Source organism: Hippopotamus amphibius, chromosome 15 (genome assembly GCF_030028045.1).
Source record: "Hippopotamus amphibius kiboko isolate mHipAmp2 chromosome 15, mHipAmp2.hap2, whole genome shotgun sequence".
Taxonomy (NCBI): Eukaryota; Metazoa; Chordata; class Mammalia; order Artiodactyla; family Hippopotamidae; genus Hippopotamus; species Hippopotamus amphibius.
This window is the reverse complement of record NC_080200.1, coordinates 41,652,746-41,669,326: the sequence shown is the minus strand read 5'-3', so window position 1 is coordinate 41,669,326 and position 16,581 is coordinate 41,652,746. Positions and strand designations below refer to the sequence as shown.

The 16,581-nt window shown below is 39.3% G+C and overlaps 1 protein-coding gene across 1 annotated transcript in view; it reads left to right on the top strand.

Moving 5' to 3' along the window:
• SPEF2 (sperm flagellar 2) overlaps positions 1-16,581 on the top strand; it is a 161,567-nt gene that overhangs the window by 63,619 nt on the left and 81,367 nt on the right. Inside the window, exons 11-16 of the mRNA XM_057709137.1 lie at positions 782-1,001; positions 2,531-2,679; positions 4,203-4,263; positions 5,803-5,864; positions 8,355-8,458; positions 11,113-11,369. Coding sequence (XP_057565120.1) covers positions 782-1,001; positions 2,531-2,679; positions 4,203-4,263; positions 5,803-5,864; positions 8,355-8,458; positions 11,113-11,369 — 853 coding nt within the window. The remainder of the gene's footprint in view (positions 1-781; positions 1,002-2,530; positions 2,680-4,202; positions 4,264-5,802; positions 5,865-8,354; positions 8,459-11,112; positions 11,370-16,581) is intronic.

Here is a 16,581-nt window from a genome sequence, read left to right as displayed (position 1 = left end):
CTTTTTTATTTTAGATCACAGCATTTTAGGCAAAGGGACTATGAATTTTCCTCTGAGTATAATTTAATCCCATTTCATATTTTTTAATAAATCTATTATTTGTTAATGTTTTGTTTTAATCTGTTGTTTACAGACATTTATAGTTTTAATTTATTCTTTAATCTAAGAATCATTCAAAAAGACTTGTTAATTTTTAAAATTAAAATTAAAATTGATTTCTAGTTTTGTTACACAGAGATCAGAGAATGTGGACTGTACAATTTTTGTTCTTGTTTTTGTTTTCCTTTTCCTTTAATTGTTTGATCATTTAAGCAAGAAACTTGAAAAAACTGGACATTGAACATAGTAAACTTAGAGAATAATATATTGGGCATGAGAATTCTCCTTTATCTATCTTACTTTAAAATATGTAAAAATAAGCTTAGTACTTGCATAGGGTAGCCTTACTGTCTTTTATCTGTCTACTGATAATATCAATTCAAGTGTCTTAATGCTCAACTCGCATTACAATTTGTCTCAACTCAATATGCCTACTTTCATAAACTGTTAAGCATTTTAGAGGTTTTTTTTTTTTACTTTTATATGGGAAGCTCATTTTCACTCTCTAATATGAAAGTATTATTCATGTTATTACTCATTTATATGATATAATTATTTAAAGTGTTAATTCACTTTTGTTTGCTATAATTTCTGTTTACTTTCAATTTTCATATTTCCTACATGCTTAAATTCCACTTTTATGAATATTTCTGTTTTGTTTGTTTTCTTATTATTTTTGCAGAACATGATTGGAGAATGGGCCTTACCAGAAGAAATGGTTGATAATTTACCACCCTCCAACAATTGCATATTGGGCCATGTGATTCACAGACTAATAGAAAGTTCTCTTCCTCCTCAAGTTGAATCAACAGTACCTGAGTTACCTTCATTTGCTATAAAAGGATGTGTGTTGGGGAAAACATTTAGTGGAAAAACTACTGCTCTGAAGTCTCTAGAGAAAAGTAAAATTTCTATTTTGTTTTTTTTTCCTTTATTGAATTCTATTTACAATGACTGTAGCTGCAAATGGCTATGTCTATAGAAAACATACATCAGAATATGCAAATATCTTGGGAAATTCTGTCATCAAGAATTTTATAATAGAGTGATCACATAATTTATTGTCCAAGGCAGACACTTTTAGGAGTATAAAGTCATAAATTGGGACTGTCCCAGGGAAACCCGGACATGTGAGCTTGCTATATAATGATGATGCATAGTATAAAGAGAAATAATGGCTTAAACTTTTCATCATAGATTTTACTTACTTTACCAATAGATGAAGTAGGAAAGTAATGACTTGTCACAAGTAGAAATCAACTTACAAATTGTAAATGTTTTAATTATTCACATCAAGTTCTTTCTCTTTAATGAACTTTTGGCTTTCTCTAGAAATTCTTTCAGTTAGAAGCGAAATCACAGATTTCCATCTATTTAATTAGTTTTTCTTCGATAATACTTACCTATTTCTGTTTTTACTAGAAAACTCAAAATTGTCACTGAGCCCCAACTATCTTGTTAACAGTCCAACGCAGAGAATGGTAGGTCATTCTTGAGATGTTAAATAGACCTCTCTAAAAGGCAGCCTAACAAAACCTCAATGAAATACCACTCCATACCCAGTAGGATGGGTATAATTTTTAAAAATTGGAAAATACGTGTTGGTGAAGACATAGAGAAGTTGGAACTCTCATACATTGCTGGTGAGAAGGTAAAATGGTGTAGCCACTATGGAAAGTAGTTGGTGATTCCTCAATAAGTTAAAGAAGTACCACACGACCCCAGCAATTCTACCACTGGTATGTACGCAAAAGGACTGAAAACAGGTGTTCAAAAAAACCACATACAGGAATAGTCATAGCAGCACTCTTAATAATAGACAAAAGGTGGAAACAATCCAAATGTTCATCACCTGTTGAACTGATAACAGAACGTGATATCATCCTTACAATGGGATATTATTCAGCCGTAAAAGGAGTTAAGTACTCTTATGTGCTACAGCATGGATGGACTTTGAAAACATTACACTAAGTGAAAGAAGTCAGACATGAAAGACCACATATTGTATGATTCCATGGATATGAAATATCTAGAATAGGCAAATCCATAGACAAGAAGCAAATTAGTTGTTGTTGGGGGCGGGGGTAGGGCGATAGGGAGTGACTGCTTAATGGATACAGGGTTTCCTTTGGGTTGATGAAAATCTTCAAGAAGAAGGTAGTGGTGATGATTGGACAACATTGTGAATGACCTAAATATCACCAAATGGTATCTTTTAGAATGGTTAAAGTGGTTCTTTTTATGTTATGTGAATTCTACCACAGTAGTAAAAACAAACAAACAAACAAACAAACAAAAAAAAACCTTGATCCAAACAACATTTCCAGGGAACCCTAAAGAGAGTGTTCTAAGGGTGAAGCCAGCACAGAAGAACAGTGATGTCGAATTCCTAAATGAAAAGTTATTAATAAAATTATCTTCTGTGTTTTAGGCTTTCCTATTCAGGTACTTTCTATTGACACACTTGTCCAAGAAGCTATCCAAGCATTTCACAACAATGAAAAGGTCAGTGGAGCCCTTCAGAAAGCAGCTGAAGAAAAGGCTCTACCAGTTACTCAAGAGAGTAGTAAAAAAGGCCAGGCAAGTGTGATTTTAGTTGTCTTTTCTGTATCTCGTACATTAGAGATTTCCAGCTGGATGGCATCTAAGAGATCCTCTAGATCAGAGGTTGGCGGACTTTTCTGTAAAGTTCCAGAGGGTAAATATTTTAAGTTTTATGGGCTCAGAGGCAACATCGAGGATATTACATAGGTACTTATGTGACGAGAGAAAATTTCAACCCCACCCCCCCACTCCACGCATACATACACACACATCAGTTTGCCTAGGTGGGCCATCCAGGGTGGTGGGCTGGCTTTGTGCCCAGTTGCCAACAGCTGGAAACATTTTCCTGAGGAAAGAGCCACCAGCCGGTCAGGCTGGGGAGGCTAGTAAAGTGGTGGAGGGGCTCAATTGCAAGGCCTTGGAGAGGGGTGAGGTATGAGTGTTTTGGGCGAGTTCACCAAGTCACCGGCTCTCAGAATGGAATTCCACTGCCGAGAGCCTGGCAGTGGCCAGCAGCAAGTCCCCATCTCGTAAATGCAGCCCGATGCCAGTCCTGGGCAGCAGCCAAGGAGGGTGCGGGAGAGGAGCAGACAGAGGGCGAGGGAGGTGCCTGGCTTGGTCCGCATGATGCTGTTCCGTGGAGTGATGCCCAAGGACTGTGTAAAAATAGCCACCCGATTTTGGTTCAGGGACCATAGTCTGCAGACCTCAGATCTAGACTAGTAGATCTCAGTTTTGGGGGGCGGCTGGTAGGGGAAGGTCTCTTCTGGTTTACTTGCATTACTGTTCCCGTCAGTGTACATCTTGCTCCATTATTACATAAAGATTCTAGGGCAGGAACCAGGAGAATGTGGCCCCACCTTGAGAATCATGGTGCGACCCAACCTGCTCATTTTAAAGGGGGGCAGTAGAGACTCTAAGCATGAATTAATTTGTTTGGGATCAGAGGCTTGTTGACAGCTAGGCTGTGATTGGAATCCCAGATTCTAAATCCAGTATGCTTTTACCTGCCTTATGCTATCTCTGAAATTAAATAAATTAGCAGAGAATCTAATCCAAGTCATTTGCATGCATACAAAATTAACCATGATTCTGAAAATAACTGGGGTAGTTTTTCTTCATTGTGAGCTGCCTCTCCTTCTATGCTGTGGTACTCTGGATTCTAATTAATAAGGTGATAGGTAATGTACATGTTTTTTCTTTATTTCCATTAGGGCTATGACTGACACCTCTAGAACTGTTCTTTCTAAGGTGGTTTTCCACAAATTCTACCTCTTTCTCAGCTCCCATTATATTTTCAAAATGGCAGTTACATAGAAATTGCTGGCCAATTGAAAGAAAGATTATACCACAGGTTACTGTGTTTCTATAAGTACAATTATCATCAAATTCTGTTTGTTTCTGGAACTCATTCAGTTCTTCTTAATGTCATTAGTGCTTTACATAAAATAATCCATGTGTTTAAACCCTACTTATAGACATAACATTAAGAATGTTATTAAAATGTGACAATGTTAAAAATCTCTCTCTGTGTGCTCATGTGTGATTTCTCCCCAAAGGATCTGCAAGGTGTATTTTCAGCTGAAGCATCACCAGAAGCAGAAGATAAAACCAGACTTAGTAAGTAAGATATCAAAACAAATCATCCATCATTTTCATGAGACAGATAGACAAACAGTAAGAGCACATGGATGTGAGCGCAAACCAGCTTTCAGGAAAGAAAGGGGAGACGGGGAGGGTTGTGTGGTTGTCTATATGGTCACGCGACAAAGAGAGCAAGATAAACACAGCCGTCCCTAACCACTGTCTACCACTGGGGTAAGAGATGACAAATTTCAGAGGACTCTTCTCACACCCCTTCAAGTTGTTGCTCAGTTTTGTTGTGGTTTTGAAAACAGCCAGGCTAAATCATTGTCACTCTTCCTGGCTTTGCAGGGAGACGGTAGTTTATTGTTTCTTCTCACCTATGCAGGAGGGGGAGTAGGGCTGTGCTTGCTCTCTGCCTGCTGCTGCTTTGCTCACTGTGGTGAGGGAGGCTGCGGCTCTGTCTCTTCCAGCCACCTCAACACTGGTTCCTTAGATACAGCTGATTTTATTCCCAGCCTTGGGCAACGCAAATAGAACCAAGCTTCCCAAACCCAATGAAACATTATCTCCCTTGGAATCTGGGCTTTAGTCCTTCAGATCCTTGGTAGAACCTTTGAAAGAAAACAATTTCATTTTTTTTAAGCTCTTGATTGGAATATAATCGCGTTACACTTTTGTACCAGTTTTTGAGGTACACCAAAGTGAATGAGCTGTATTTATACATATATCCCCATATCCCCTCCCTCCCACGACTCCCTCCCACCCTCCCTGTCCTGGCCCTCTAAGGCACCCCCCATCATCGAGTTGATCTCCCTTTGTTATACAGCAACTTCCCACTAGCTATCTATTTTACAGTTGGTAGTGTATATATGTCTATGCGACTCTCGCACTTCGTCCCAGCTTGCCCTTTGCCTCCTCCCCAGCCCCATGTCCTCCAGTCCATTCTCTACATCTGCATCTTTATTCTTGCCCCGTCACTGGGTTCATCAATATCATTTTTTATAGATTCCATATATATGAGTTAGCATACGGTATTTGTTGGAAAACAATTTTAAATCTTAAATATCTTTTCTATTTGTGCTAGTAAGGCTTTGCTGTATTCAATCGCTGCCTTATGTTCTAGCGTAAAATTCACCTCCTCCTGTACCATCACCATTCTTGCCATCACCCTTGGACAATGTGCACGTTTATTATGAGCAGGCATCTCTCGCAGAGCACTCAAGTTTCCCATCCTCTGAAAGGATGTAACCTGTCCCTTGTTTCAACTATCAGCTTGTTTTCCCAAAAGAGAACCCAAACTGTATTAAAGTATTTCCAATGATTCTATTCTGAGTGAGTCACACTGGAAGGAAGGAAGTAGAAAACACCAAGCCATACAGTGGCCAGAACCTTAATGTTGTGGAATGAACGCAAACACCATGCTGTGCTGGTGCTTTTACTTCCTCCCTCCGAGTATCTCAGACACAGCTGAATCCAATAACCCACCTGTCCAAAACCATAGATGGTCAAATGCCAACATGGTTGTTAGTTGTAAATACCAGAGTATGTTCTTATCACTTTTTCTATTGCTAGGTACCAATACCAGAAAAACACCAAAAGCTGAGGAAGTCGTAGCAAGTGATAGTTTTTCTGAAGTAAGTACTATAATCTAACTGTGGCTACTAGCATCTTGAAACGTGTTATGATTCATAGCCTTTTTGTCACATTTTCATTTTCGAATGAAATGAAATAGCAGTGTGCTCCTCTTTGGTTTAAAATAAATCTGATGGTGAAATATTAGCTAAACCTGAGTTTACTTGATATTTTTTATATTCTTAATATTCTTTGTATCTAAAGCGGTGGAAATTGCTTTCAGTTTTGCCAAGTAAGAAAGTAAACACATGCTTTCAGAAATTTTAGACTTAAGCCAAATTTGTATTTGTGTGTTTTTCTTTACCACTTAATTTATGATTTCATTTCCAATCACAATTTCTTTACCTTTAAAGAATTTTTTTCCAAAATTTATCTTTAGACTTACTGGTGACTCTGCAGAATTTTTTATTAATCCCTGAAAAAATGTTTACAACAATTTACAGGCTATTGCTTCTAATGCAAGCTAATATTTCCATATATAGTATTGCTTTACTGTATATAAAACATTTTGGTCATCAAATAGAATGGTCAGATTAATCAGTGGGATTTTATTAAATAAAACTAAAGTAAATAAATAAAAGTATATTTGATTACTTTCATTGTGTGCTTCATCAAGGAAAAAAATTTCATAATATTTTAGATTTCAGGACTGCTTAAAGATAGAAAAAGTTTTGGAAAAATATACACAAAACTGTAAACATGATGACCTATGGGGAGAGAAGTGAGCTTAGAGAAAGTGATAAAGGGGGACTTATAATTTTTACTCTGCATATTTGAAATATAAATTAGCAGAAAGGCTAAGTATATTTTTATATTTACATTTATTGAGTTATAAACCCCTCAAATTCCATATTCAATTCAGTTCAAAAGGCATACTTTGTTCCATGCATTGTTGTAATTGAGGTGGGAGGGGAGGTATATCAGTGAACAAAAAAGACAGGTTTCTGAACTTTATGGAGTTTACATTCTAAAAAAGGGAAAGAGATAATAAACCGTAAACACATAAATAAATGAATTACATGAACCGTTAGATGGTGATGATGCCATCAGAAAAGAAAAAGTAGGGTAAGGGAGATCACCTGACAGAGTGAGACTTAAGCAGATGGCAAGAAGATTGAGAAAATCAGCCACTGGGTCTGGGGAACCATTTCAGGCTGCAACAATAGCTGGACGATGGCCTTGAGGCAGAAAGGTAGTTGGCCAGCAAGGTGGGGGAAGAGAAGGGATGAGGTTAGAGAGATGAGTGGGAAGGGAGAAGAATCAGGCCAGCCAGGGCCTTATAGACCATGATGAGGACATTGGGAGTAAAGGGGGAGCCCTTGCAGAGTTTTAAGTAGAGACATAGTATCATTTGACTTATAAAATGCTCACTCTGGTAGCTGAATTCAGAATAGGCGCTGGGGATGTTCTATTGATATGGAGTAGCTTTATTAAGACTAGCCTTCCTACAGATAACAATATAAATGCTGGACAAAATAGAAAGGCTAATTATCTGAGGGCCAAAAACAGGCAGCAAAAAAGCAAACAGTATTACTTAGTCATAAAAAAGAATGAAATAATGCCATTTGCAGCAACATGGATGGTCCTAGAGATTATCACACTAAGTGAAATAAGTCAGAGAAAGACAAACATTATATGCTATCAAATGAACTTATTTACAAAACAGAAACAGACTCACAGACATAGAAAACAAACTTATGGTTCCCGGAGTTGAACGGGGGAATTGGGAGCTTGGGATTAACAGATGCACGCTACCATATATAAAATAAACAACATGGATTTACTGTATAGCATAGGGAAATATATTCACTATTTTACAATAAACTATAATGGGAAAGAAAAAAAACAGGCAGAAAATGTATGGGATTTGACTATTGATAGAAGGGAACTTCAGTGGGCAAAAGCCAGGCTTAGACAAGTTACCACAGAGGGCATGCCACATCTTTGCAGCACGAGTGGCTAGAACTATAGCAGAAGCCCCAATCTCTTTGATTTAAGATATTAGAGGATGAAGTTTGGGGATGCCAGAGCAGTGAACATTAAAGAGGAAGATCCTGGAAAGAAGGGAGCCAGAGGGACTTTCCTGGTGGTCCAGTGGTTAAGACTTTGCCATCCAATGCAGGGGGTGTGGGTTCGATCCCTGGTCTAGAAGCTGGGATCCCACAGGCCTCGGGGCCAAAAAACCAAAACATAAAGCAGCAGAAGCAATATTGTAACAAATTCAATGAAGACTTTGAAAATGGTTTACACCAAAAAAAAAAAAAAAACTTAAAAAAGAGTAAAATTAAAAAAGAAGAAAGAAGAGAGACAGAGGAGCAGGCATCAAATCTGCATATACATTTTCCTTAAATGCTTGGCTGATTCCAGAGTTGTGCTAAACGATCAGTGTCTGCACCAGAGAGCACAACCATTTAGTTTTTTTTCCCTCCAAATATTTGGAATCTGACTTTTAAATTAGCTTGTGCCCTACCATTCTTTGTTTATTTTCACAGCTCACTGTCCGTGCTCAGCTTGGTGCAAACTCGGAAAAGTTGCTGAAGAAAGGAAAGAGCATATCCAATGAATTGCTAGTCAGCATCATGGTAAATGCTATTAAGTAGGTATCACACTTTTCTTTTTTATATCTATTTAATATGTTCTTTATCAGATAGAGCTGTATAAAGAATAATATAGAAATACTTTATGTCTAATATCTAATGAATTTACCTAAGAAAACACAGCAAGATAAAGAGAAATGTTGTGATTTACATATCTATACTTCACTTCCCCCACCCCCCACCCTTTACCAACCTTGACTTCATTCTCCCAGATGTGAAGTCAGGTTAAGTTCTATTCTGTAGTGGGGGGGAGGGATTCAAGGGGAAATTAGATACTTGGAACAGCCAAGGGACAGATTTTGGAGAGGAGAGACCTTAACTATGTGGTCACAGGCTAGTGGGCTTCCTCATTTTGTGCTTCCAGAGGAGGGAGCCAAAGGGACCCAAAGGCTGGGCAGTGCAGGGTAGGAAGGCAATGAGAAAGTTGAGGTTGCACAGGCAAGGACTCACATGTATGCATAGCAGAGACCATGTGCGATGAGGGTAAAGAAAAAATTTAAACAAGCTATAATTTTGTCATTCCTCTTTTCCAAGGATGAAGGATTCTCCTTAGCCTTCCTTTACAATGCAGAAAAGAGAGAAATTAAAAGAAGCCATGGGGACTCAGTTGAACCATGTAATAAAGAAGTGAGGCTGAGCACGATAGAAAAAGGAATCAAGAAAGAGTCTTGCAGAGCTTCGGGTGGGTGAGGGGGTTGGGGTAGCTGTGCTGCATGGGAAACATTAAGACCAAGAGATGTGAGAACAGGAGGTTTTGGAGAAGTTTTACTGGACATCTGGAATGGACTCCTCCTTTAGAGTTTTCTTAAGAGACCTTATTAAAGATTTAAGTTGCCTCTTAGTTGTGATGTATCTTGGAGTGATTACTCTTTGAATGCAACACTGAAGAACCTGAACCCCAGGGGTGCTATTCTCAAAGCTGGAAGGGATCTCATTCTAATAGTTGCAACAACAGAACTGGAATAAAGCATGTTTTAGCCATGGGACTCCTTGTTCAAAGAAAATTGTGTATGAAAAGCATCAGCTATAAAGTGGATCTTAGCTGTGGTTTCAGTGAAGCTGGAATGTCTACACCCCATCCCCAGAACTCCACTAGCCTCCCACCACGGCCACCACTACCATCATCCCCTCTGTCCCTGAGGCATCTTTAGAGAACAGTCATCAGTTTGACATCCTTTCATTTAGTCCAAGTGCATCCATTTTCAGTGAAGAAAGGAAGGCACATGGCAGCTCAGCTAGGCAATCCAGTCCATATCTGGTTAAGAGCACAGCCAGAGCCAAAGCTCCGGTCTCCTCATGCCCTGTCGTCTGGTGTCCTCACACTACAGCATGACGAGTGTGGCCCTGACCTCCTTCTCCCTCTGAAGTAGCTCCTAAAACCGGAGGTGGGAGAAGACCTGGAAAAGTGCTCAAGAAATCTCTCTCCTCCATCTGAGCCAATGAATCAATGAACCTATCCTATGCAGAATGCTTACCATGCTCGGGACAAGTTATAAAAGCAAAATACAGGCTTTCCTTGCTCTTCATAGCCTCATAGGGGTAATAGAAGCAGTGACCTGAAGGCAGCTTGACACTGTGGAAAGATCACTGGATTTGGGGTCACTTGCAGTTTTGTGACTTTGAGCAAGTAATAAAACCTCTCTGAACTTGTTTTCCCCCTCCTTCCTTGCCACACTGTCAGAAGGATCATGTACAGGCACCAAAGCAGACTTCCAAACCTTTGGAAAGGGGATTCTAATTGTTTAATATGAGTTTTAACAGAGAAAGAAATGAAGTCGTACCTTTTCATCCAAAAATCAAAATATCAATTTTATACAATTTAAGGGTCTTGGACGAGTGAAGCTGAAGTTGTTTTCCAGTTTAAAGAGCTAAAGCTAATAAATCTTGGAGCACCTGCTCTCTATAGAGGGTGCTGCGCTGAGTAAGAAAACCGAAGAAATGGTCCTTACCCTTCAGCAACTTTAGAATCTAATTGAAATAAAACTTCAGTTTTTCTAATTCAAGAATATAAGAATTACCAATTGTGTGGTGAAGTGAGTGAGGGTCCAGAGGAGTTCAGATCAGGCTGTTATGACTCCATGCTGGACTGGATGGGGTGGGGAGAACTTTCCAGGTTGGCGACATGAATATCTGCCGTATGCTAAACTCTGTACTGGGTTCTTAAAATGCATCATTTTGGTTCATCCACACCGGCATCCTGTGAGGTATGCTATGTTATCCCGCTGTAGAGAAGAGGAAACTGAGGCTCTAAAGAGGAACAGCCTGTGAATACACCTAGAAAGTACAATGTGTCCTCACATAAGAGTGAGGAGATTGGTGTGTTCCAAGTGAATGGTTCAAAGTCGAGAGAAGTTGTAGGGAAGTAAGTTGTGGCCAGTTCATTTTGTAAGTTGTGGCCAGTTCATTTAAAATACCATGTTGTGGCTTCTGGAATAGATCTGGAGGGCAACAGGGACCCACAGAAAGATTCTGAGCAAGCGCGTGATTGTGGTACACTAGGAAACCTAATTCTGGCTATAAAGAAATAAAATTCATGCAGAAGGAGGTTCCTGGGGAATCAAAAGAAAGATAACGGCAGGGTTCACTGTGTTATTATTTCTAAAGGACTTGGGTCTATCCAAAGGTTAATGGCTTACCCTTTTTCCTACTTTAGTCAGATACCTATATATAAAGGCTGGGTCCTGGATGGCTTTCCAATGACATTAAACCAAGCAATGCTTCTGGAGGAAGCGCTCACAGGCTGCAACAGAAACCTCATAGAACTGGAGGGAAAGAAATCACAAATATCCACATTGGCTATTGACCCTACGGCTTCCAGAGAAGTGCCTCTCCCCCCTTCTGCATTTGATTTTGTCATGTTATTAGATATTTCAGATAATTCCTCACTGAATCGCATGAATGACGTCATGGGTAAGCTGGACACCTTTTTTAAAATATCCTTTTGTACAATTCACAGCTCTTTATTTTTCTTTGATTGAAATGGTGAATATTCCCATTTACAATTATAAGTGGATAATAAAGAATCCATTTCAGATTTCCTAAGAATTACCTAGCACGGCACAGTTGCCCCCTGCTCCGTCAGTGTTCAGCACTGTAGCCCAAACCCGGAGTTCCATGCCGACTGCAAGCATCTCACTCAACACTTCTATCAACGTGGCAGCTCCCCTGGCCCAGAGGCGCCCTCCTTTTTGAGCCTTGCCTGTTTGGAGGAGCTTCTCGTGGCCATCTAGTACATCTTGGTGCATCACCCTAATGAAGTTCATGAACCACATTGGTGCTGCAAGCAAGGATCCGGTAACATCCTTCCCTTAGGCTGTGTGTTAACTGAGGAGCAGGTATCAGTTGGCTGCAGCCCTTACACTGTGGGGTCAAATAGTCTTGCCAAGATTCATGGTTTATTTACTTTTCATTGTTGAAACGAAAATATTACTGTATTCCACAAATTAAGTCATTATGGGTAAAAGCACATATTCTCGAACGCTGACTTTCCAGGATATTAGGCATTTGACCTTGGGAAAGGTACTTCATTCTTCTAAACCTCTGTTTCACAACCTATATAATAGAAGGCCTCAATGTATTGTTTTGGATAGTAAAGGAAAACTGTTTCTTTACTCACAACACTTCTGACACCAAAGATGTGTGGATTTTCCACACCACCCAGTTCTCCAGTTCTTGAAAAACACCAACTGGGTGTCCTACAATTTAGGTCAGTTCTGGCACTAACTCCCCAGAGTTATCACAGGTTTTCACAGGTTAAGGGCTGAGTCCCACAAGACTTCTCCCCACTTCAGATGCCAATCTCAGGTAGTGGATCCTCAGGTTACCCACACTCCTGTCTGACTTGACTACAGATTGGGGTTTCCATGATAATTTGTCTGATAATTTGCTATAATGACTCATGGCACTCAGGGAAATACTTTACTTACTATTACAGTTTTATTATAAAGAATGCCATGAAAGATACAAATGAACAGCCAGATGAAGATGTACGTAGTGCAGGGTCTGGAAGAGTCCCAAGCTCAGGAGCCTCTGTCCTCGTGGAGTTTGGGGTGTACCACCCTCCTGACACACGGATGCATTCACCAACCCACAAGCTCTCTGAATCCCTTCTTTAGACTTTTTATGGGGGTTCCATTATGTAGGCATGACTGACTAAATCACTGAGCATTGGTGATCAGTCTCTAGCCCCTCCCCCTCCCTAGAGATCAGGGGGAAGGACTGAAAGTTCTAGCCCTCAAGTCACTTGGTTTCTCAGGCACCAGGGTCCTACCATCCAACAGTCACCTCTTTGGCATAAACTCAGGTAAAGTGGAAAGGGGCATATTATGAATAACAAAAAATGCTCCTTTTACCTCTGCCACTCAGGAAATTACAAGGGTTTTCAGAGCTCTGTGTCAGGAGCCAAAGACCAAATATATATTTCTTGTTATATCACAATATCACAGGTATTAAATGAAATAAATGTTAAACCCTTAGGATGAAATCTGGTACATGATACTAAGCACATAGTAAATACATCAGGAAAAATAGTGGAAGACTTTGAAATGAACAAAAAATTATTGGATATCCTTTCAATAGAAGGTCAGGTATTATCTATTGGACCCCTAGGAGTATCTGCTTTCATAGGGGTCTATCCTTTTCATTGGCTTTGACTCGGCTCTTCTATAGCTATAAATTGTAGGAAACTAATAGCAATTCAAATGATTCTTGTTCATACACATGCAAGTGAATTTGATTTAATTGATACAATTAATTTCTATACTTTGAAAAGATGATTCCAAATATTACATTGCTCTATATATAGTAGCCAGTTTTTCATCTGTTACCATCTATTTCAACATTCCTACCCTGTAAATATGCCTATTTTTCATTGTCATTTGAGCTGGTTGTAACATCTTCCTGGTTCCCTCATTGACTGAAAAATTAGATGATGTCATTTTACATTTGTTTCAGTGTCTTGATTTTAGCTTTTTAAAAAACTGCCCTTTAACAAATGGTAACATCATTTTTTCATTATTGCTGTTACTACTAATATAATGACATTTGGGGCTACAAGAGACTTAGGGCATCATCTATTCCTTTATTCATAGGTGGAAATTTAAAGTATGAGCCCTTGACTTGTCCAAGATCACACTCTTCCTTATTTTGAGTTTGTATAATTTTGAGATCTTCTTTTCATTGTTTACTTAAAGAAAATGACAGAGTCGTTAGATATGACTTCAGCTGTTGAGCCCAGTAGTTTAAACGGGATGCCGTCCATCAGGTCTCAGAAGGGAGAATTTACTTCTTTCCATTTAAGGGAGTGGGAGCTATGCTGACAGTAGTGATGATTCTGTTTGTTCAGCCAACTTCTCATTCCTGTTCAAGGATTTTTGAGGGTTGGCAAAGAATACTGAAAATCCATGGCCATCTATTGGCAGAACAGGGCCCCGAACTGAAATCAGTCTGACTTGCTTTCAAGATATGACGAGTCATTAAGTATATACAAAGACCTGTGGGTGAGATGGTCCCTGAAAGCTGATTATAATCTTACAAAGGCCTTAGAAGTTTGGCCTACCCTCTTGAGGATCCCTAGGAAGCATTTGTTGTGTGTTTCAAAAAATAGAAGGAAACCAATTGGCACAAATTTTTCATGAAATCTACTCAATCCATTTTGAGTTCTTTCAATTCCCTGTCAAAATTACATAATAAATGGCTCTAGAAAATTTATCAAAGCTGATGTTAGCATCTAAGTAATTTAATTTCTTAATTCTAGACCTCTTACTTATAACTAGGCTCAAAAACGCCCTTTGTTCACTACTACAGGGAGAATGTCTTTTTTTGTCAAGCTTTTTGTACATGTACACATAAATAAGCTTACTTATCTACCCTCAGAAATTAGTATTAAAGCACAATTGATTTTTTCTTTTTATATGTATTTCTAATCATATGTATTCTAGGTCTGAAGTGAACTAAGCCAACTACTAGATTAGATTCTCCTAAATCATAAAAACTAGTATGAAATCATTGAGTTTATAGTTCTTACTTGTTTTGGTCAGAACTGAGTAGGCTAAATATGTCCAAAACTTTGAAAATCTATCTGCAGCTTTTATGTTCAAGTATTTTAAATTAAGAAAAAGTGTGATTCTTTCATATCTTCAAGTTGTTCTTTCTTAGGATATAAGATTTGGAAGGATATAAGATTGAAAGTTCACTCTGCCAATTTGCTCTCCTCATCTTAAGCAAGACCCCACCTAAACCCTTTTAGACAGATGAAACTCTGTCCTTCGAAAATATCTTGTCCATTCACATGTTCATTTATTATTATTGCTTGCTTGCTAAATGCCAGACACTGTGATAGGCACTGGTGATAGAGTAATAAAGGAGAAATTGATCCTGCCTTCAAAGAGTTTCATGGAAGCTGTAGATAGGGAACCAAGGGGTTATAGTATCGAGTTGTGCATCCAACATGGCAGCCAATAGCCACACGTGGCTATTTAAGGGATTTAAAACTAATAAATTAAAAATTCAGTTCCTCAGTCACACGGGCCACATTTCATGTACTTATGTAACTAGTGGCTAGCATACTGGACAGCCCTGACACAGAACATTCTCATCATCTCAGAAAGATCTGTCTGTCAGATAACACTGTTGTAGAGTGATGGGAGCTAAAATGGTGCCGCTAGTAAATATTTATCTAACCTTTATAACATGCCAGGAACCCATAATAGAGAAAGGAAGGGCAAGTCCCTGTCCTCAAGTCATTGACAATGTAGTGAGAGAAGAAACAAAAGTAAGCTGATTATTATAATATAGTCACTTAAATGCTACAGTAGGTGAGCCCAGCATGGGAAGAGATTTTCCAGACCAAGACAGGGAGGAAGGGCGAGGGAATCGGCAAGGCCTAGAGGTGAGCAGGGTCCATCTAGAGAACAGCAGGGCTGTCAGTAGCACTGAGCGGCAGCAGGGTGTGGAGGAGTGGCAGAAATGAGCCTGGAGGCTAGGCCGGCTGAAGTGTTCGTGTTACCCCAAGTGAAAGTATTTAAATTGTATCCTGAAGCCATGTGCAGTCACTAAAATCTATTAAAGCTGAGATTTAATGCAATTCAATATGCTTTTCATAGTGGTCATTCTCACTGCAGTGTGGAGGATGCATTGGAAGGGGATTGAAATTGGAAGCAATGAAATGAGTTATAAAACTATCACCATCTGAAAAGGAGCAAAGGCATTAAGACAGCTAGGGAGGCAAGGTAAAAAGAGTGAGCTTCAAGTGGAATTTAGGGGGAATTATAGACCTTACTGATCCGTTGGGATGGGCATATAGTACAGGGAGAACAGGGTGACTTCAAGCTTCTGACTGGCACAGCTTTCTGAATGATGATACCAAGCACTTAGACAATATGGAAAGAAACCAAGAGTTTTTTCAGGGACATGTTGAGCTTGAAGTACCTGGTATCTAGAGGACAGTTCTATAAATGGGTCTCAATGTCAGGAGGGAAACATGTACTAAGTTAAGAACTTGGAGCTAAGACTTGTGTGCTCAATTTTACCTATAAATCAAATAAGATAGGACCGAAACATTTCCATTGGCCTTGATGTCTTTGGTAACCAGGAGGAGAGCTGTTTCAATGGAGTAGGGGGCAGAGAAGGATGGATTGCAGTGGAAGGAGATGTGAATTGAGGGGAAAGGAGGTGCAGAGTGTGAGCAGAGATAACTCTCAAGAAACTTGTCTCTGAAGGAAAGGAAAGAGCCGTGGAGACAAGATATTTCTTATCATTATTATTTTAGTTTCTCTCTCTCTCTCTCTCTCTCTCTGTCTTTCTCTCTGTCTCTGTCTCTCTGTTTTAGGAAAGGATGCGTATATATAAAAGAGCTCACCTGATTTTTGAGCTAGAGGTTTAGTGAGGTTACAAGACACAGGGTTGTGTATTTCGCTTCAAAGACGTCTACCAATATAAGTGTAGCCTTGGAGGGAGAGAGAGAGAGAGAGAGAGAGAGATGAGTACCATCTAAGGCTGGTACAGAAGAAGGACACCAACTGAAGTTGTCAGATGAGGGAAAGAAGTGGAAACGTACAACCACGCAACTCAGGTTTGCTAGAAAATAAAGTCAAGTCAGGGTAACGCAGGCCATTTTGGGGGA